Here is a 21,263-nt window from a genome sequence, read left to right as displayed (position 1 = left end):
AGGAATGAAAGGTGGTCTCTAGACCTTGGATTCTGGGGCCTGTGTTAGCTCTGAGTGTTGGCACCGGAGGGTTTTCATAGCCTCACTGCAGCTGTTATTTGTATCATCTGTCTGTGCCATTCCTGGCTTTGTTTGTGCTTTCCATTCTAATTAGCTCTGTAGGGACAACAGTAGCTTCTCTTTCCTCCTCCAGGACTTGGCTTTTGTTTTTATCTTGGTCTCCTTGGGTCAGACTCTGCTCTCATTTACACTGGTGTAAATTCAGAACGACTCCATTAAGGTCAGTGGAATCCATCTGGATTTACAAAGGGGTGGCCAGGAGCAGAACATGCCCTCTTGACTTCAGTGGGAGTCGCTTGTAAACTGTGGCAGGAGAAACGGTTCCCTGGTATTTATGGCTGTTCCTTGTAGCTTTGACATTAAGGCTGTCTGCCTGTCCTCATATCTTGCCAGTGCCTTGTCTCTCCTTAGATTGCTGCTGTTTGTTAATGGAAATCTGCAAAACAAAAATCCTTCCCTCACGGGCTTGGACTATCCAAATAGATTCATCACAGAACCCATCAGTAGCCTCATCCTTTTCCTGCCACTGCAGAATAATTCCCTCCAGCACATAATAATAAATAGCCAATTTTCCAAACTGCTTCTCCCTTCGATCATTTCCCTGCACCAGATTTCCAGAACTTTGTAAATACAAACAGATCATGGCTTTCCCAGTGCAGATCCTTTACAGAAAGATCTACTACTAACCATTGCCATGTCTGTTAAGAGGGGCCCTCCTGCAGCATCTCCTCTCCTCACATAGCTACCTTTACAAACAAGGTGCTTTGGAGTTTTCAGATTAGTATTGTGGCTTGAATTGTCTATCCCTGACAAATGGACCCTGATCATGGTGTCCCTGGAGTTAAAGGCTATGTCTACACAGCAACTAGACACCCATGGCTGGCTTGCTCAGGCTGTGGGGATGTTTCATTGCTTTGTAGACTTCCAGGCTTAGGCTGGGGCAAGGGCTCTAGGACCCTGTGGAGAGGGAGCATCCCAGAGCTCAAGCAGTCTACCTACACCACCAGCCTGAGTCAGCTGGCGTGGGCCAGCCGTGGGTTTTTCTTTACTGTGTAGACATACCCCGAGTTACAAAGCCCCAAACTTCCTTGTATAGATGAGGTCTCTGGTGGATTCCTGTCTGAAAGTGAAAGCAATTGTTGCTCTCTCCCATTGCAAATCACAGAGTACATGCAAATAATTTCTTGGTTAAAACTGGCATGTCTTGGCCTCCTCTTAACATGATGAGGTTGGGGTGACAGGTAACATTTGTCCTGTTTTCAAGCGAATCAGAAAAGGAACTGCAGAGTTTCAGCACAATGCAAAGGGCCCAGGAAGCAACAGAAACCCACAGCTGCACATGCAGATCAGCGTGTGACAGCAGTGCAGCTGCATTCTCCTGGGCACATCCGCTGCTCCCTGCTTTGACAATGTGGCTGTACGGGTTTGAGCCTCCGCTCACACATACATCTGTCTCAGTCAGGAGCAGCACCGCTGAAGTCAGTGGGGCGACAGGAGCGTGTAAGCTGTGGAAGTGAGGGGGGAATCTAGTCCTGGCTGGGGAAACAGGACCATTTTTAAGCTCTGTCAACCCAATACTAAAATCGGATGTAAACTGGCTTTCAATCTGAGGCTGGCTCCCTCACTGGCAGGGTCGCCTTCAGGAAGGCTGTTCCTGCCAGCATCAGATTCAGAAATAGTATGTTAAATGGAACGTACAATTTATGTACTCTGGGCCAAATTCAGGCCTGGTGTAAGCAGGTGCAGCCCTGCTGAAGTCTGTGGAATTGCACCTGCCTACACCAGGGATGTCCGCTCTGGGCAAAATGTTAGAATGCTGAACATTAAACCCAACGCTGCAGGTGGGTGTGAGCCTGGGATCTCGGGGTCACCGTTCTGCTGGGAAACAGGGTTGCTCATGGGCGCAGCAAGGCACGAGGAGGGTTGGACTCCTTAAATGTCTCCTGGTGTGGTGTAGGAGCTGTCCCCAGCCCCAGCTTCTAAGCCGTCTTACAGGATGGTTCCTTCTAGGAAGGGGCTAACATGGTTTGAAAGCTCAGTCTAGACAGGGGCTGTTGTAAGACACACTCATAGCCAAACAAGCCCTGGGAAGAGCCCCAGGTAGTGTTAAGGTTTAACTCCTGCCTTTTGGTTTCTCAGGGTGTGTGTGGTGGTTTTCCATCAGCAGTGAATGCAAGTGCCCTGCTGTCAGGTTTCCAGGGACTGTTCATTACTCCCTGGGCAGCAGGTGTCACTGCAGCCTGGCTTCCCTCTTTCTCCCCACACAGGTTGGCTGTAAGGCCCTGGTGTTCCCCACTCAGTTTAAAACCCAGAGATACTATGAGATCCTGAAGCAAACTTGTCCTGAGCTAGAGAAATCCAGTCCAGGGGGAATAAAGAGCAAGAGGTGAGTGAGAAACACCAGAGATCCTCTTGCAGTCTCCCAGGGCTGTGCCCTGCACTGGGTCCTCACACTTGCAGGGTGACAAACCTACTATTGAGCCTGGTGGATAATCCCAGGGGGAAAGACGTCCCACACAAATATCTCTGTCTAGGCTTTTATACCCTGTTGCACCCATCACCCTGTTATCTGAGCACCAAATAGACCCCAGATCAGTGGCTGATAACATCTGGGACCCGCACCCTGTCCCAGTTGGGAATCAGCCATTATCCTTCCCCAGCAAACAGAGGAGATCTCGCGTAGACCCACCTGGGCTGGAGCTGAGTGCCCTGTGTTACACACAGCTCCTCCCACGTAACCTGCATTCCAAAGAGGAGAAAGGAAGAAGAATCCAGTATGGCATTACCCCTGTGAGCTACCTTAATCAGCTCCTGCTTCCTGTGTCCAGGCGATACAGGGGCCTTTGGGCCCATCCCAGGGGTTAACCCCTAGCAGAACACAAGCACCTAGGCAGTCTGTCCTCCTGACTCCACTGTTGCTGACTGTATTTTTCTTTGTCTCAGGCTGCCAAACCTATCAATTGTAATCACCTTAGACTCCAAGCTGCCTGGCGCGTTCCAGATGAGCGAGGTGATGCAGGCTGGGGACAGCAGCCATATGAAGCAGTTACGAGATGTCCAGCAGACTCTGTCCTGCAACGAGCCCGTCAACATCCAGTTCACTTCTGTAGGTACCGCACGCTACTCTGCTCTGCAATGGACACCAGATCCGGTGACCCCTGTGGCCAGTGCTAAGCAGGCTGCTCCCTTTGACACCTGGCCACTTGGGGTGGATACTGTTCCATCTTCCCTGGCCCTTTCAGAATAGGATTTAGGAGGTCATCTGGGATTTTCCCCTTTTCTCCACCACTCCCATGGCTTGCCACTACCCCAGGAGCTGACAGCAGGGATGAGATGGGGGGGCCTCGGTGCCACGGAGCTCTGATCCCAGCTGCAGTTGCTCTGTGTCATATCATTTGTTGGGCTGTCGGATCAGAGGCCTCCGTGTCTGGAGGGAGACTAAAGGACAAGAGCAGAACAGAAATCTGCGGAGCGGGGAGGGGAGGGATCACCACAGAGAATCTGTGCACCTGTCCCTCTGAACGGACGGTTGTACAAGAGGATCTCGTAATGCTCTCTGTCTTTCAGGGCACAACTGGAAGCCCGAAAGGGGCCACCCTCTCTCATAAAAATATTGTGAATAATGCAAACCTGATTGGGTTGAGGCTGGGAGTCGATCAGCAGGTGAGTCTCCTCGGTTGGCCGGGGATGGGCTGTGCTCCGGCCGTAGGGGGACTGAGCACGTGGAGAAGGCAGATGACTCCCCAGCAAGACACAGCGAAAGGCCCCCCCAAGTTGTGGGTGTGGGGTGCTGAGAGCATTGTTAGTGAGGAGCCCTAAGGATGGAATATGGAGAAATGTAGTGCTGCCGGGGTGCCAGCAGAGGGCACTCCCACAGGGCTGGGTTTGAGGCACAATGACAGTTCAGGCAGTTCCTTCCCCCTGCTATCCAGCCCCCATATCTCGTGGGTGTAAGTGGCTCTGGGAGAGCCCTGTGTTAGGCCCATGTACTCCAGGCATCAGAATGGTTCAGACAGACCGGAAGGGCTATCTCCTCATTGCTGCCTTTGTTTGGCTTGATTCTAGGAATCCCGTACTGCCCTCCCTGTACCCCTCTACCACTGCCTGGGCTCCGTTGGAGGTGCTATGGTGATGGCTGTGCATGGCGCCCCCGCTATCTTCTCATCCTTGAGCTTTGAGGGGAAAGCTGTGCTGGAAGCAGTGGCTCAAGAGAAGTGAGAATCAAGGGCCCTTGCGTGTCACCTGGAGGGGTCACTTAGCTCAGCTCTGCTGGCAGGCAGCTCCTGCCCCTGGCCTCCCCACTGGGGCAGAGGCATAGTCTCTTGTTTGTCTGAGTCCTGGCCCTGTTGCGCCCAGGAACCTGTGAAATGCCCCACTGCCCTGGTCCCAACTTGCCCTGGTCACTGCTGACTCTTGGCTGGAAGGCCTGGCCTCTCCTTGTTTGGATTAGTGACTGGTGTGTGTGTCTATACCTAACCAGCCGCCTTCTCCCGCCACCATCCCCTCCACCCCAGGGGTGGCTGCATTTCCGAGGTGCTGTCCGGGTGTAGTCTGTAAAGCAAAGGTGCTGCTGCTGCATGATAAACCCATTATTCCCAGGCCTGCCCGGCGGGCTCAAAGGCCTGACCCAGGTGCAGTGGGGAGCGGGGTACATAGGCCTTACTGCCGCAGGCTCTGATTCTGCAGCTTGGCTTTTTCTCTCCTGTCCCTTCAAGATGCTCCCTTTTACACGGCACTCCGACCATGTTCATAGACATGCTCTCCCAGCCCGAGTTCGACAGCTATGACATCTCGTCTCTCCGGGGAGGTAAGTACATCAGCACCCACAGTAACTGGCCTCTGCTGGTTCTCCTCAAGGAAGCCAGCTGGACAGGCAGACGCTCATGGGCTTGGCTGCTCAAGCAAATCACTAGTGAGGAAGAAAAATTTGTGTTGCAAGCTCTTTCCTTTGCCCTGTTAATTCAATGGTGTGCTTTCCTACCTTGACAATCTTCTGCTCATGATTACCTTATTTCTAGCACCCTTCTCCTCTCTTCAGAGCAATGGCCTGATGACTTGAACATTTAGGGGGGAGTTATCCAGCTGTTGTGTCTTATGGAAACAGAGAGGGGATAGGGTATGCTGGAAGGATTGTACTTGTTGGACTTCCATACCTCCATCCACCAACATGTGGCAGCAGACGCCTGGTGTACTGTACTTTGTACGCGTTCCCCAGGGTGACAACGGGCAATGCTGCAGTGGTTAGTGAATTTCCTACATGTAAAATTGCCTGCTTGTTTAAAATTGCTCCCCAAGTTTTTAGGTAGCTGATGTGCAGATCGTTTGTATTGGAGCTTTCCTTTCCCTCCCAAAGCATCAGTAATAGAAATTTCCTATAGCAACAGCTGAAGCAAGTGATGTAGAGTTTATGGGCAGCGTTAGCACCCAGAGACTACTGCGATGGGTGAATGAGAAGTACCTGGGTAGCGCATCTGAAACTCCCTGTAATCTGAGGAAGGGGCCTGACCCTGTCAAGTCTGTTGATTACACTGAAAGTTGACATTGTAATCTCTCATCTTGTGCAATATCAGTCTCATCTGGAAGGTTGTGTTCTACCCTTCGCTGTCCCACCATTGAAATAGGTTCTATTGACCAGGTCAGGAGGGAGGCATGCGGACAGGGCTGGGGTTGCCGAGTGCCTCCCAAAGGCTTTGTCAGCTGTTAGATCTAACTGTACCGACCCCTCTCAGTGGGATTTCCAGGGGAAGAGTCTCCAACGTAGTCCTCTTGCCTTCTCTCTTCCAGGAGTCATTGCAGGGTCCCCTGTGCCCCCGGAGATCATGAAAAAGATTATGACCAAGATGAATATGAGGGATATTGTGGTGAGTCAATTTCCATGCTTGGGCCTGAGCTGCCTCGGTCGTGTTTTCCACCCCCCTCCCCGCCCCCACACCCTCCCAGTGGGACCCGGGAACCTGAGCATGTGTGACTTGTGTACAGAGCGATGGAACTGGAGGCTCCCTGAATGAATGTGTCCATGTGTGATGGGATGCAGAGGCCTCGTGCCTTCTGGCCTTTCAAGGGGGCACAGGGTAGAGTAACTGGGCTGGGGATCAGAGGCCCAACCCATCTGGGGAGGGACACAGGAAACTACAAGGACAGCTACTGTGAGAAGGGAGAGCGTTGCACCCAGCGTGACCGCATTGGGTCGTATCCCAGGCTGGGACATGTCTCTGTTTATTTTCTGGTTGCAGCAGACAATTCTCTTTTCCCTATTGCGCATGCTGTCTCTGAATCCTCAAGTATAAACACTGAGGAAGACACCTGGCTGACCAGCATGGATGGCACTCACATGTTCAGTCTCCTGCATGATTTGCGCACACGCCCTGAACCTGAGCGTGCGGAGGGTCAGATCCAGTGCTATGTACACTGTAGCCCTTCTTGTGTATTCTCACACACACACACACACCCCCACACAGTGCCTGAGCAGGACTTGCACTCCGTCACTAAGCATGCATGTGTACCCTCATTCCTGTGCATGAACAACGGGGTGTTCTGAATGTCCAGCCCGGTCCCATCCATCATTCAGTGGGGTTTACTGCAAAATGCATCAGCTATGTTTAGCGTAGTGGGGCATTGTCTCTTTCTGTGTAGTCGGTCCCAAATCCTACCCTCATCCATTTGAGAAACAGATCTGGGAGTCCTTGAAGGCGAGTGAGCGCGCACAGCCTGGTTGTTTTGCTTTAAAGGAAGTAACAAGCTGCCTGTGAAGGCTGAGGAAACAAAGGGATGTGATGGGTTAACCACACGAGACTAGGCGTCAGATTTCTGCTCTTATTGCTGGCAGCTTCAGAACGTGCTGATACCAAGAGTTTTGTCGGCCCTGCTATGTGCTCTGGGAGGAGGGAGCAGCACGAAGGGAGTGTGGGGCAACTGTTCTAGAACGGGGTGATGTCTCAAGGGAGCTCTGCGGCTTTGCTTCTTGTGTGAAGCTGTCAGGGCTGAGTTTAAAACACCAGGGGCCAAACTCAGCTGTGGCCTAACTCCATGAACTTCAATGGGGTGGCAGGCATTTACTTTACAGCAGGCCTATACGTGGCCTCCCACGATGTTCCCCACCATTATTACAAGGTGGCCAGTACTTGGAACATGTGAGTCACCGCTTCCTGCACAGTAGTAGGGCTGCTAATAAAACCATTTTCTTTAAAACGACTTTGTTCTGAACCTGCAGGCAGGATAAAGGGGGACTAGGGTCTGGATTGAGCTGTGTAGCTGGACTCACACCCAGTTTGCAGCATGAGTCACCAGGCCTCAGGCAGAAACTTGGAAACCTGCTGAGTGCATCTTTGCAGCGAGAGCTTTATACAGAAGATGTACATAAGAAAATATACAATTTGTTTTCTATATAAGAGTAAGAGGAGTTTTCATCCTCCGAAGAGTCATTTACACTCAGTTACAGAGGAATAAATATATATATATTTATATATATTTATATAAATCTTTAGATAAAAAAATGCAGTTAAGTTGAAATTGTGGTATTGTAAAATCCATGACGATAAACCATAGTCATCTTCTTCTCCCGCTAGGCTTTCTGGGTTAGGGGTGAGGAGAAGAGGAGGAGGACTGGAGAGCAAGATCGCTCCCCAGATATAGGCTGATACGGTGCAAACCTCTCCCCTTACATGTGTAGGTACTTTGTGAAACCGCCTTCCTGCGGGGTGAGAAGAGAATCCAATCTCTAAGCTATTTCAGTGTTGAGGTTCCCCAACACTAGCAGACCTCAGCCTGAACTAGAGAGATCACCCCCTGCTGGACTGTAAGGGAAACTCACTCTCCAAGTCCACTGAACCCTGAACATTGCTTCACCTGTGGTCCTCTGCCCTGACCTGCAGGGATCACCTCCTCAGGTAGGAGGAGGTTTCTGTCTGCATGAGTTGAGATGGGATGGCTTTCCTCCTGGAGCAGTCAGGGGCTGGGGGAGGGAGGAACCCTTATGGCTTTCTATTCACTTGCATCCCACTGGAAGGAGAAAGATGGAGACAAACAGGATAATCAGGGACATGGGTTTAGGTTGCCTCTGGGAAGATGACTGTGTTTTATGGGCAGGATCTAGGTTAGCTTGTGTTAGCATCGTCATGCATAGTTTAGTTTAAAAAATGCCTCTTTTAAAATACATAGATGTTGGAAAAGATTGAAAAGTTGGATTCCATCCTCCAGTCAGCAGATAGGCGAGGATTGTGAGGAGGCTAGAGGTGATCAGATACATCAGAAATGTCTCTTGACAGATGGTAGAAGCTTATGGGTGGACTTGGATGGAGTCAGTAGTTTTCTGATTGGTTGAAGCGGCCAGTCACCTGGACAAGCCATACCAGGGCCTGTTAGGGCAGAGGAGGGAGAAAACGAATCTATGTTTAAAGGTTTTTTAAGCAGATCCAGGGACTTGAGGCTTTTTCATGGTCTCATGAATGGCATACACAACTGTGAGTCAGGAGACACCTGACCTCCTTTTCAGAGGTGCCAAACAACCCCAGTTTCCACTGGACACCAGGCCGATGGGTTCTGTGATCCTGGCTCTTCCACTATTTTGCTGTGCGACTCTTAAGTAACTTACCTAAAATTTCAAACTTGGCTGCCTGCACACACACACCTGAGGCCTAGATTTTCAAAAGCAACAAGTGATTTTGGGTGCCTGGGCTGAGACACTGCAAAGAAGCCTGATTCTCAGAGCACCTTCCCTCTGAAAATCAGACCCTCTTAAAATGTTTCAAGTTGGGCACCTAAAAGGCACAAGTCATTCATAGAGATTACACCTTAAATCAGTATATATGGGCATCTCAATAAGTGACTTGCCTCTCAGAGGTGCTGAGCACAACTCTCAGTGCAAGCAGGGGAAACTGTAGGTATTTGACCCTTGTAAAGATCAGGACACTTAATTAGGTGCCTTAGGATGGATCTGTGTGCCTAGCTTGAAGGTATTTCGTTTTCACATCTGTACAACAGGGATAAATTCTCTGACTCACGAGTTGTAAGAATCAGTTCACTGATGTTGGGAAATTGCTTTTGTAGAGCACCCTCCATGTGAGGCTCTCAAGGCAAAGTATTATTATCATCGTCGTTTTGTTATTCCACCCTTCTGGAGGAGGGCTCTGGAATGGGGGTTTGGCTTTCTCCTCTTCCTGCCCGAGAAGGGAGAGTCTCCTACATACACTAAGTTAAGCACTGTGGTTTAGAAAAGTAAAGTTTCCACTTCCAGTGCGGAAGTCTACCAGCCCTGCCTGGAATGGCTGGTATTTGCATCTGTAATCAATAACATCTGCCAGCCGTCCAGGAGAAATGGCATCGCTCCGGGAAGGGGTAGAAGAGCTGGTATCTCCTCTGGCACTCAGGACATACAGCTTTGTTTTCACCATCTCTTTAGCCATGGATGTAGAAAACAAAGTTCGGGCCTGGTGAACTGGGAATCGGAGAGCCACAAGTGGCTGCTCCCTACCTCTTCTGTTAGAGCAGTAAAAGTGGTTGTCACTGTTACTTAAACAGTGCCGTAAAGGTGCCCAGCATGTTACAAATCAAAAAAGAAAAGGTCCCTGTCCACACAGCTTACAAACTTAGAGCCTGATCCAAAGCCCTGTAGAAATCAATGGCAATTCTTCCAGTGACTTCAGTGGGCTTTGGATCAGGCCATCAGACAAACAAAACGCTGAGCAGCAGCTGAGGTGCAAGAGGGCACAGAAAACGTTGGTGAGGTTCTTGGTTTTCTGAATCCTTAAGATAATACACTCAGCAGCTTTCAACAGAGGGAGATGGGTCTGTGATATATTTGCATATTCAGTGTCCAGACTGAGGATCAACAGGATCTTTGCTTAGGACCCAGGCAACCCTATCTCCTGTGTCACCTTCTCCCTTTCTCCTCCCTGCTCTTACCTTCCTACCTCCTGCACCAACCTTCTGATTCAAAACCCATTTGTTGTCTCTGCTCTCCCTTCTCTGGGGCACAGCTCTGGGCTCAGCAGGACACCATGTTCCAGGGCACAAGTCCTTGTTTTTAAATCAGTGCTTTAAATAAATAAACGAGGTGCTGAGCTGACCCCAGGAGAGCCAAGTCTTCTGCTTAGATACTGAACCAGGTACAAGATGGGTGGCCGTGGTGCCACCTTTCCCCACTGTGCCCTGCCAGTGGGTTTCAAAGCTGAGCTGGAGAGACCTTTGCTAGGATATGAGAGTAGCTCGGGCTCTGCAGCCCAAGCAGTCACTGGCTTCTTTACTGAGAGTGTCAGCAAGAATGCAGGTGGGGTCATGGATGGTGTTCCACTGAAAACTACACTGTGGCCACCAGCGTATTGCATAGAGCCCACTGCCCAGCTGTCTGATGGCAATGATTTTTTGGTCATTACCCACCTTGCCCACATTTGACAGAGGCTAATGGTTGAGTGTCCCATCCCCAATCCCCTGACCGATCCACTTCCCCCAGAAAGGCCTTTTGGGAAGAAAACTGGGAAACTTTAGAAAAATAAAAGGCTTATGATCCCTAGTCAAGACAAGACTGTGGGCTAAATCCACCCCTAGTTTGACTCCATTGATTTCACTGGGTCTACACCGGGGTGAATTTGGCCTAACGTTTAAGGGTATGTCTACACAGCAAAGAAAAACCTGCAGCTGGCCTGTGCCAGCCAATGCGGGGCTTGGACTGTGGGGCTGTTTCATTGCTGTGTAGCCTTCTGGGCTTGGATCCTAGAGCTTGGGCTCCAGCCCAAGCCCAGAAGTCTACACAGCAATGAAATAACCCTACAGCCCAAGCCCTGTGAGACCGAGTTGGCTGGCAGAGGCCAGCCACGGGTTTTTCTTTGCTGCGTAGACATACCCTAAATAGATATTTCACCTTTACTTGCCCTCCGAGGCCTGTATTTGAGAGTCTGCTTTTGCTCTGTGGAGCTGACACCATCACAGCCGCTCAGGAAAGAATTCCCATCACGGCTCTAGAAGGCTGCAGTCTCAGAGGCTGTGGTGTCATCCACTGTTGCCAGGGCAATGAAGACTCTTGAAGGGAGCCAGCCTGATGGGAGGGGAGGGCGTTAAACTACAAGAGAAGGGTGAAAAGAGGGAACAAATGAGCACTCATCTAGCAGAAAATCAAGCTGTTGAGAACAAAATTAATCAAGTCACCAAAGGACGTGAAGAGAAGAAATTGCTAAATTATTCTACACCAAGGCTGGAGCTAGGTATTAAACTAGAGGAATTGGAATTGCTCGGTTGTGAGCATAAATTTGACCTAGTTGGTATTACTGTAACCTGAGGGGAGGAGTCACATTATTAGAACGTAAAAATCAATGGTCATAACCTATTAAGAAAGGCTTGAGTGGGCGAAACGGGAAGGGGAGCAGCATTCTGTCAAAAATGGCATTACCTGTCTCTGAGTCACTGACAGCTTGGAAGATAATGGTCTTGAATGCTAATAAATCAGTGTCCTAACAGATAATGCATAGGAAGGGGTACTAGTTGGTGTCTGCTGTAAATCACACTAGAGAAGGATGGCAGGCTACTTAAGCACTTATCTGTATTGTATATGGTGGGGAAACTGCATTATCGACGGGGTCCTCAATCTGATGACCTGTTGCAGATCTGACAGAACTAAAATGTCTTCCGAATTTCTAAATATTACAGATGACAGTTTTCTGCCTCAAAAAGTGTTGCATCCAACCAGGGGGAGTTCTATATTCGACCTCGTCTTGACAGACAAAGAGAAATGGATCATGTAACTAAAAATTAATGGTAGCTTAGGCACAAATTATCATGATTTGTTCACATTTGTTATGTGCAAGTAGAATAAAGTCCAAACCCGTATACTTGGTTCTTCAAAAGGACCAGTTTCATAAAACAATTATGAGCCAAATCAGCTGAGAGAGAGAATTTGAACAGAAAAATGTGAATGATGATTAGGAATTGTTTGAGACCATTTTACAAGATACCCCAAAAGCCACATTTAATAAAGAAGGCTACACTGGTTAAAAAACTAGCCTGGCTTAGAGGGGAAGTGAAAGCAGCTATAAAAATAATTATGTACACCCAAGCCAAATGGAAGAAAAGGGAAGTTGATAGTTATGAATATAAATCAAAAGGTAGGAATTGTAGAAAATTGATAAGGCAAGCAAAAGGGCAGAAGGCGAACTCTATGGCCAGCAGAGTTAAGGAATGTAAGTATATTAGGAGCAAAAGAATCCTAGAAGTGATATTGGCCTGTTACTAAATGGAAATGGTAAATTGTCAATGATAATGCAGAAAAGACAGAAGTGTTCAACAAATATTCGTTCCATATTTGGGGGAAAGCTAGATGATACAGATGATGAAACAATTCCCATTCCAACGGTAATTTGGGAGAAAGTTAAAAAGCAGCTACTAAAGCTAGACATTTTGGAATCAGCTGGTCCAGATAACTTTCATCCAGGAGTTCTCAGACAGCTGGTTGTGGTGCTCTCTAGACCATGTATGTTGATTAACAGTAAGTCTTGGAAAACAGGGGAAGTTCCAGAGGACTGGAAGAAAGCTAAAGCTGTGCCAATATTTCAAAAGGGTAAACAGGATGACCCAGGTAATTCTAGGCCTGTCAGCTTGACATCAATCCAAAGCAAAGTAATGGAATGGCAGATATGGGACTTAATCAATAACGAATTAAAGGAAGGTAATTAATGCCAGTCAATGGAATTATGGATTTATGGAAAATAGATCCCATCAAACTAACTTGATATCTCTTTTTGAGATCACAAGTTTGGTTGACAGAAGTCATGGTATTGATGAAATAGACTTAAAACTTTTGTAAGGCATGTAAATTGGTGTACCACGTGACATTTTGTTTAAAAAAACCCTAGAAGGATACAAAATTAATATGGCACACAATAGATTAAAAACTTGCCAAATAATAGATCTCAAAATGTAAGTGTAAATGGGGAAATCATTTTCAAGTGAGTGTGTTTCTAGTGGGATCCTGCAGGGATCAGTTCTTGGCCCTATGCTAACGTTTTTATCAATGAGCTGGAAGAAAACTTCATCAGCAATAATTTTATGTTTTCAGATGATTGCACACAGATTGGGGGAGTGGTAAATAATGAAGGACAGGTCACTGATACAGAGCAGTCTGCATTGGTTGATAAGTGGGGTGCAAGCAAACAATACGTGCTTTAATGTGGCGAAACCTAAAGTCATACATCTAGGAACAAAGAATGTAGGCCACACTTACAGGATGGGGGAGTCTATCCTGGAAAGCAGTGTCTTTGAAAAGGACTTGGGGGTCATAGTGGATAATCAGTTGAACATGAGCTCCTAGTCTGATGCTGTAGCCAAAAGAGCTACAGTGATCTTTGTATGTATAAAAGGAATCTGGAGCAGGAGTAGGGAGGTTATAGTAAGTCTTTGTTTGGCACTGGTGCAATTGCTGCGAGAATACTGTGTCCAGTTCTGCTGTCCACAGTTCAAGAAGGATGCAGATAAATTTGAGAAGGTTCAGAGAAGAGCCACAAGAATGATTAAAGGATTGGAAAACATGCCTTATACAGTAGAATCTCAGAGTTATGAACACCAGAGGTATGAACTGACCGGTCAACCGCACACCTCATTTGGAACTGGAAGCACATAATCAGGTAGCATCAGAGACCAAAAAAAAAAAAAAGCACATACTGTACAGTACTGCGTTAAACGTAAACTAGTAAAACAATAAAGGGAAAGTTTAAAAAAAGATTTGACAAGGTAAGGAAACGGTTTCTGTTCTTGTTTCATTTAAATTAAAATGGTTAAAAGCAGCATTTTTCTTCTGCATCGTAAAGTTTCAAAGCTGTATGAAGTCAATGTTCAGTTGTAAACTTTTGAAGGAACAACCAGAATGTTTTGTTCAGAGTTAAAAACACTTCAGGGTTACGAACAATCTCCATTCCTGAGGTGTTCGTAACTCTGAGGTTCTACCGTAGTGAGAGATTAAGGCGTGTATTCTATTTATTTTACCAGAGGGAAGATTAAGGGGTGACTTGATCTGTCTGTAAGTACCTACATGGTGAACAAAACTTTGGCAGTAAAGGGCTCTTCAATCTAGCTCACAAAGGTACAACAAGATCCTATGGCTGGAAGTTGAAGCTAGACAAATTCAGACTAGAAATGAGGCACAATTTGTCAACAATGATGGTAATTAACCATTGGAACAATATACTAAGAGTTGTGGGAGATTCTCCATCACTGGAAATGTTTTAAATCAAGGTTGGATGTTTTTCTAAAAGATTTTCTCTAGTTCCAACAGGAATTAGCCCAGGAGAGTTCTCTGGCCTGTTATACAGGAGGTCAGATTAGATGATTAAAATGATCCCTTCTGGCTTTATAACCTATACATTTAGGTCGTGGCAGGTAAATGGATTAACTGTTTTGGAGGTGATCCTTCGTCTCAGTGAAGTCCAGGGTAAAACTCCCATTGACTTCAGGGGGACCAGGACTTGGTTTAAGTCTGTGTGAGATGGAAGGAGAAGGAAGAAGAACAGGGTGTGGTTGTGAAAAGCTTCTTACCTGTTTAATGGCGGTTTCCTTTCCTGGGCCTCCTGGTGGGGAGTTTGCAGCTGCGGAGTGCGGCGGTGTCTCTTATCTGCTGCCCTCGGTACTGAGATGGTGAGGCACAAACCGCATCAGGGCGGGAGCGGCTGGACTCTAACCACCTGGGGAAGGACAAACAGAAAACCCCTAAGCTTCAGAAGGGGACAGACTACTGCTCACGTGGGCTGCCAGAGGAGACCGGAAACTGCATTACTGACCAAGTGTCAAGTTATTGGTATTGCCTCTTCCTCCTCACCGGGCACAACTAACTGGGACCTTCCCCCTGGACCTGGTCAGTGGAGGCCCCCTGGCACAACTAACCGGGACCTTCCCCCTGGACCTGGTCAGTGGGCACCGGATTGGGTAGGGGAGAGAGAGAAGTGAGTGTCTCTTACTTGCGCAGAGCTGCTAGCTGACAGGAGCAGTGCCAAGGATTATTGGACAGAGTGAGGTTCTCCAGGCTGCTGAACGGGAAGTTCCCAGGTAGCTGGTTAAGTCTGTTGTTCTCGATGTGAACAGTCTTCAGTGTGGTCACTCCAGCAAATGCTTTATCTGAAAACTAAAGCACAAGGGGAGATGCCGATCGCTGTGACTCGGGCGAGTGGGGGATGTTCTCCATTCCCTTCTCTTCCAGGCCGCCTGTGTTCATGGCTCTTAGTGACAGCAGCGGGGCTGGAGAGAGTGGGAGAGGGTAAGGAGCAAGGAATTTCCTCCATGGCCCCCTGGAGGGATTCAAGAGGCAGAAGCATGGAAGGTGTTTTTCTTTTTCAGTGATGGATTTTAGTTCCTCCCACCACAGGGTGGCTAAAGCCCAAGCCCCTCCCCATTTTCTCCTTGCCTTCCACAGGCCCCTCCATATAGCCCAAAGAAAAGCTGAGGTCAGGCCAGTCCCATTTGTTTCTAAAGCATGCTCCTCCTCTCTAAATGGGCCGAGACATTCCCTGGGTACAAACCTTTCCAGGGCTGGAATTCCTCCCAGTCCCTGTTGCATTCCCGCTCATGGAACTGTTGATGGAGGGAGTGTTTGTGGAGTCTGAAGGGCCTGTAGGCTTTGGCAGTGCCCCGTGGGCTCTGAGTGGAAAGTTACACTTGGCTTCAGAGCGCTGTAGATGCAGCAGGGCACGCGTCCAGTGCCTTGGTCTCCTCACCTCTCTCTCTCTCTCTCCCTCCCCTCCCTAATGGGTTGTTTGCAAGTCTGTCTGTTCGTGGCCTATGGGCAGGCTTTAAAATATAGCCCCCTTCACGCACTGAGAGTAAAATGCAGTGTGCCAGAGAGAGAAAACTGGCAATTGTGCACCTCCTGTTAGCCATCTCCGCTTCTCCCCACCCCAATCCTACTTGTCCATAGGCACTTAGTTTGCAAGAATTTGTGTAAAATGCAAACCCATCAGCGCAAACTTCCCTGCAGCCCATTGGTTACAGAGGAAACTGTTGACTGCATGGGTGCTTCTCTTAGCAATAACAAACTTTTTTTCTTCCCCCCCTTTCCTGTTCTTTTCAGAACCGTGGGGAGGGGAGAAAACAGATTTGTTATCTCCAGAGACGCATCCATCGGTCCACCAGAAAGCTCTATGTCAAATACCCATCTGTGTATTTTCATGTCTCACTGATCACTCCTCAGACATGTCCTCTCAGTGTGCGTCCCAGCTCCTGCAGCTATGCCATCTCAGGCTGCAAACCTGGGAGATCTTACAAACCAAGCAGCGTCGGGTTGGATTAGTGCTTGTATAAGAAACCTCCGAAGTCCTGCAGTGAGTAGTCTTGGGAAGTCAGCAGGTGGCAGCCCCCTATGGTTCAGCACAGAATAAATCCCAGCGGGTTCTACTATGCTGCTGCCAGTGCTGTCTCTCTGATGAGATGTGAAACCAAGGTCCTGACCACTTCCGGTGCTTTGTGCAGCAGGGGTGTTTGACACCAGTGTCCTGGCCAAATTCCAGTTTGCGTAATTCCGTTCTGACCACCTAAATTCCCCCTGCGGTTTCAATCTAATATGGCATTCTACTTCACTTCCTGTTCCAATTGTTTTGTAATGCTGCCGTGTGTTGTTAAACAGCTGCTGTGCTTTATCCCCGAGCTTCAAGCACTTTGGGATCCTTCAAGATGAAGGTCCTTATGTAGATGCAAGATGATTATTGTTCACTTTTTGGGGGGCACATAGCTAATATGGTCCTGAGCCCTGTTAGAAATGGGTATCATAATATCTTTGTTTAAAGCTTCGGAGAAGAGTCAGGTCTCTTTGTTTCCGTGCATGTGAGAGGACTTCCCATTACTAGAGTTGCAAAATTGTTTAAGATCTCTTTCTTTTCTGGTGTGACAATGATGATGATAATTGCAACAGTGACAGGGATTCTCATCTGGAACAGTTTCACACATCCGAGTGGCTATAGAATTTTGAAACCACACAGAAGAATTCAACCCTATCAGAGAAGAGGAGCTGAGAATGGTATTTGCCGGGGGGGGATGGCTGCAACACAGATATTATCACCATTGCATATTTTAAATACCACCATCACCTGGCCACTGTGTCCAGGGAGACTCACATACATACATATGGATCACATGGGTCATACGGATACAAGGCCTTTGGCAAGCGTGAGGAGAAAACTAATTTGTGTGTGTCTAGGCTGCAATCAGAGGTGTGGCTGCAGCAGGTGTAGAGGTACCCAAGCTAGCTTTGATCTAGCTAGCTCAAAAACCAATAGCAAAGCCACAGCAGCATGGGCTAACTGCTCAGATAATTATCCAGGGTCCCAGGTGGGCTCATACAGCATGCCTTGCCACGACTTCACTGCTACTGTTATTCATTTAGCTAGATCAAAGCGAGCTCGGGTGTGTCTACACATGGGTGCAGTTGCTCCTCTGACTGCAGTGTAGACATACCTTTAGAGTGAAAAAATGAAAACCCTGGAGCAACCATGGCTGACCGTGTTCATAGTGAAATGGGAATGATCATCTGGTGGCACGCCTCTCTCGGTTGTACTAATCAGATGGTCCAGACTTTGTTATGAGGGCACTTGGCTGCAGGAAGTGCCATATTTCATATGAGACCTCAAACAAAGTTCCTGTCGATTACTGACCACTAGTAGGTCCTTGAAGTGTCAAGAGCAGTTTTTTGCAAAGCTAGCGGTGTTAACCCTCGTGTCTTGGCTAATTTGTATAATTCTGTTCTGCCTAGCTAAACCCCTCCTGCAGTTTAGGTTGGATCTGGCATTCTTTTCCACTTTTGCATACAAAGGAAGTGGTGTGTGCACTGTGAAACAGGCTGCTGTGTTCCACCCCAGAAGGGACTGCATTGGTGGATGAAATGGTTCTTCTGTGCAGCTTGTCCACCAGTAACATGTGGTTGGATCTCTCCAGTCTGAAAGAAGCTACAGGAGATGTGAGATGATATCAGAGGTAGTTTTTTATATTGGAATGTTGTTAAAATGATGGCAAAAAGTATAAAAGATGAGGGACAGTCAATGTGCAGAATTATACCGAGACAACCCCGTTAAAACAGCAATGCAGCACGAGATAATACACATAACAAAGAACTACCATCGATCCACTGAGCAAGTTCACCACTGGTGAGAGTGAATATAACTCTATGGACTTCAGGCAATGCACGCCCGTAAGTCAGCAATGACTAAACCCTTCATATCTTGCTAGCAACCTATTGATCAAACAGATGGAAGAACTGAATCCACATCTGTTTGCTGTAAAATTCCATTCTCATGTCCAAGGTATTATTCTCCAGATTAACAAGGTCACTGCATAGCTAGACTGAATTCATAGACTTCCAGTTTGTTCAGCTAATTCCTTGACGGTATAAAGAGCACTTGCATCTGTTGAGCATCCCAACATCCTGGACTCATTAAATCTCATCTTGTCTCTAGTGTCTCTGCATCTAGTTTCACATTTAATCTGTATCTTCTGATTTATGCGTGATGAGACCAGATAGAATCTGAGTTGATGCCCCCAGTAGTGACATGGCAGCATCACTGAAGGATGACATGCTCGTCATCTGTGGAGTCCTTCCATAGATGTGTCAGCAGATAATTTCCAGGTGAATGAGCTTGATTACACCAATCCGTATGGGGACTGTAATCTCGAGAATAGGAAAGAGCTGAGATATCGACGAAGGGTCGCTGTGCTGCTATAGATACTGTCCTCCTCAACCTGGATAAATTCCAGCTTCCTAGCTTGGCATTCTGGGATGCTGTATTGCCTTTGTAACGTGGATGTTCTCTAACTCCCAACACCGTTGGGCAGCTCTCTGCTGCTGTTGGGTTGTGTCCTTCTGAATGCAGATGCTCTGCACGCCCCAGCACAGTATGATGCTGGCTCCATGTTGCTAGAAGGCGCTCATCTTTTTCACTGGGATGTTCTCCATCCCTCTGCACCAGATGATGGGGTACTGCCTTGCTGTGAGGTGCTATCCTATTTCCCCTGGATACGCTCCATCCCTGTGCTTCTTGGCACAGCATCTTGGGATGCTGTGAGCTGCTCTTTCATCATCCTGTTGCATCCCAACAGAGCAATGTGGGACATTGCTGCTTTGAGGTGCTGTCCTTCCTGAGTTGGATATGTGCCTTTATTGCCTGGTATTCCAGGGGTCCTGTTGCAAGTAGCTCCTTCAGCGTGATGCTCCTACCCGTGGCCCTGACTTTTTCCATGAGAAGAAGAGGGGTATTTTGCTGGGTTACCTGAATGTCCCTCCTGCTCTCTGGGTAGAAACAGGGCTTCTTTGTAAAAGGCTGCAAGAGTTTCTCTTGAGAGCTCATCAATAGACAAACCTTTCTTTATAGAGTGTAAAGTTGGAAGTTTTTTTTAAAAAAAGGTAGAAGATGGACATGTGTGCACTGGGTACCTGTCTGCACTGCACTAGGAAGAAACTGCTGCTATTCATAATGCTTCTGGAGGAATCTCCTCCCCCTGACACTTCGAACCGACAGCAGATACCCAGGCTGCAGCTCAGGAGACAGGGCAGTTCAGCTCTACCAGTCCACTGTGTCCTGCCAGTTTGAGCACGGGGCAGCCCCTTGCCTCTCATTTCCCCCACCCCACCTCCCAAGGCTGGGAGGTCTTTGCTCATTTATTTAAGAGCACCAGAATACATTTCCCATTGGAGCTGGGCCCCACCACCCTTCCGCTGGGCGCAGTGAGCCCAGGAGAGCTTAGCGTCCCATAACACAAGAGGAGGGGGTCCTCTCGTTTTTATTCATCACGTGGATGTTCAAAGGTTCAGGTGCCTTTTTTAATTGCTAGTGAACCCTTCACCCTTCTGCCGAAACTGTGACCCTGAGTCTCCTTTTCCTCAGTCCCATGCGGATCAGGACAAAAGCGTGACTGCATTGTAAGTGAGAAGAGAACCAGGCCCTACGTTTTGATTTGAAAGGGGAGGGAGGGTGGAAAGGAACCTACCTTTTCCAGGCCCATGTTGTCCAGACTGAGTGTCTCCATGTAGCGCCCGAAGGACTGGAAGGCATAGTCGGGAATGACCTTCATGGGGTTGTGAGAAAGCTTCAGGTCCTCCACTACCCTCAGCTTGCTCATTGCAGCCACTGGGTAAGTGCTCAGCTGGTTCTTATCCAAATGGAAGACAGCTAGGTTTTCCACGTCGTCCAGGGCCCCGGGCTGGACGGAGGAGAGGGAGTTGTCAGAGAGGTAGAGCCAGCGCAGGTCCTTAGCACCGCTGAAGGCCCCCGATCTCAGCTCTCGGATCTTGTTGCTGCCCAGCTGCAGGATGAAGAGGTTAATGAGTGGGGAGAGGAGCCCCTTGGGCAGGTCCGAGATCTTGTTGTGGTCCATGTACAGGTACGTGAGCTCCGACAGGTCATCAAAGGCACCCATCTTGATGATGCTGATATCGTTATTGGACAGGTAAAGGTAGACAAGCTGCTTCAGCCCCCGGAAGGCGCCGCTGGAGATCTCCTTGATCTGGGAATGCTGGAGGTGGAGGGACACGAGCCCTTTCATCTCCCTGAAGGCGTTGGTCGGCAGGACGGGGAAGTTGTTCCTCTGCAGATTGAGGAGCCGCGTTTGCTCGGACACCTTGGGGATCTTCTTCAGCCCGACGTTGTCGCAGATGACATGCTGGAGCTCTCCTCCGTGGCAGTGGCAGCTCGAGGGGCATGCCTGGAGGATGGGGGGGAGGCACACCAGCAAGCTGAGGAGGCTGAGGAAGAAGGCTGACCGGTCCATGGCCAGCACAGGGATCCGTGTAGGAGGGAAGAGCAGCGGCAGGAGGAGGGAGACGAGCGAGTGAGCGTCTGCAGCAAGCTGAACACAGCCCTATTTATAATGCTGTTATTAAAAAACGAAATCCCTTCCCACAAACCGCAGGCAGCAGCCAGACTCTGACTTGGAAGCGACTGACTTTGGGAGTTCAGTGTGACTTTAACCCCTTTGGGCTTCTTCAAACCTCCACTGCTGTGCTGCAGACAGCAGGCTGGAGCAGTTTTCCCCATGGGACAGGGAGGTAAATGGGCAGAGAAAACAGCGTGTGCATCTGCCTTTTGGGGGGGATCTCTTCGCTCCCCACTGAAGCAGGTGGTGATAAAACCCTCGGTGACTCAGAGATGGAGAACCAAGTCCAGGGATAGAGGACACAGAACCTGTCCCCCTTCAGTGCCAGGCTCAGGGGGTATGGCAGGGACCATTAACTGGTACAGGGCCCACCTCTC

At 48.5% G+C, this 21,263-nt stretch overlaps 2 protein-coding genes across 3 annotated transcripts in view; one reads left to right on the top strand and one right to left on the bottom strand.

Moving 5' to 3' along the window:
• Positions 1-21,263, top strand: part of ACSF2 (acyl-CoA synthetase family member 2) — a 54,431-nt gene that overhangs the window by 16,552 nt on the left and 16,616 nt on the right. The window contains exons 5-10 of the mRNA XM_037914106.2: positions 2,328-2,446; positions 3,004-3,166; positions 3,628-3,723; positions 4,126-4,274; positions 4,776-4,867; positions 5,845-5,921. Of these exons, the coding sequence (XP_037770034.1) occupies positions 2,328-2,446; positions 3,004-3,166; positions 3,628-3,723; positions 4,126-4,274; positions 4,776-4,867; positions 5,845-5,921 (696 nt within the window). The remainder of the gene's footprint in view (positions 1-2,327; positions 2,447-3,003; positions 3,167-3,627; positions 3,724-4,125; positions 4,275-4,775; positions 4,868-5,844; positions 5,922-21,263) is intronic.
• On the bottom strand, positions 7,387-21,105 carry CHAD (chondroadherin). Of its 2 annotated transcripts, none has more exons than XM_007052758.4 (4): positions 20,002-21,099; positions 14,994-15,157; positions 14,575-14,720; positions 7,387-8,414 (listed from the first exon to the last, which is right to left on the bottom strand). In XM_007052758.4, exons 1-3 carry the CDS (start codon positions 20,779-20,781, stop codon positions 14,579-14,581), a joined length of 1,086 nt encoding a protein of 361 aa, XP_007052820.1. In that variant the 5' UTR covers positions 20,782-21,099; the 3' UTR covers positions 7,387-8,414; positions 14,575-14,578. The 2 variants fall into 2 exon arrangements, with proteins under 2 accessions (XP_007052820.1, XP_043384285.1); XM_043528350.1 differs by lacking the exon at positions 7,387-8,414 and adding an exon at positions 10,885-11,113 and having other exon boundaries at positions 20,002-21,105.

This window comes from Chelonia mydas, chromosome 14 (genome assembly GCF_015237465.2).
Source record: "Chelonia mydas isolate rCheMyd1 chromosome 14, rCheMyd1.pri.v2, whole genome shotgun sequence".
Taxonomy (NCBI): Eukaryota; Metazoa; Chordata; order Testudines; family Cheloniidae; genus Chelonia; species Chelonia mydas.
Note: the sequence above shows the minus strand (reverse complement) of the source record. Positions and strands in the feature narration are given on the sequence as shown.

Bases quoted from the DNA above. Each gene is read 5' to 3' on its own strand.
- CHAD (XM_043528350.1), bottom strand. From the start codon at position 20,781: ATGGACCGGTCAGCCTTCTTCCTCAGCCTCCTCAGCTTGCTGGTGTGC. The intron at 15,158-20,001 runs GTAGGTTCCTTT...CTTGTGCTTTAG, and splicing joins ACAACATGGGCCTGGAAAAG to TTTTCAGATAAAGCATTTGC. The intron at 14,721-14,993 runs GTAAGAGACACT...GTCCTTCCCCAG, and splicing joins CAGCTAGCAGCTCTGCGCAA to GTGGTTAGAGTCCAGCCGCT.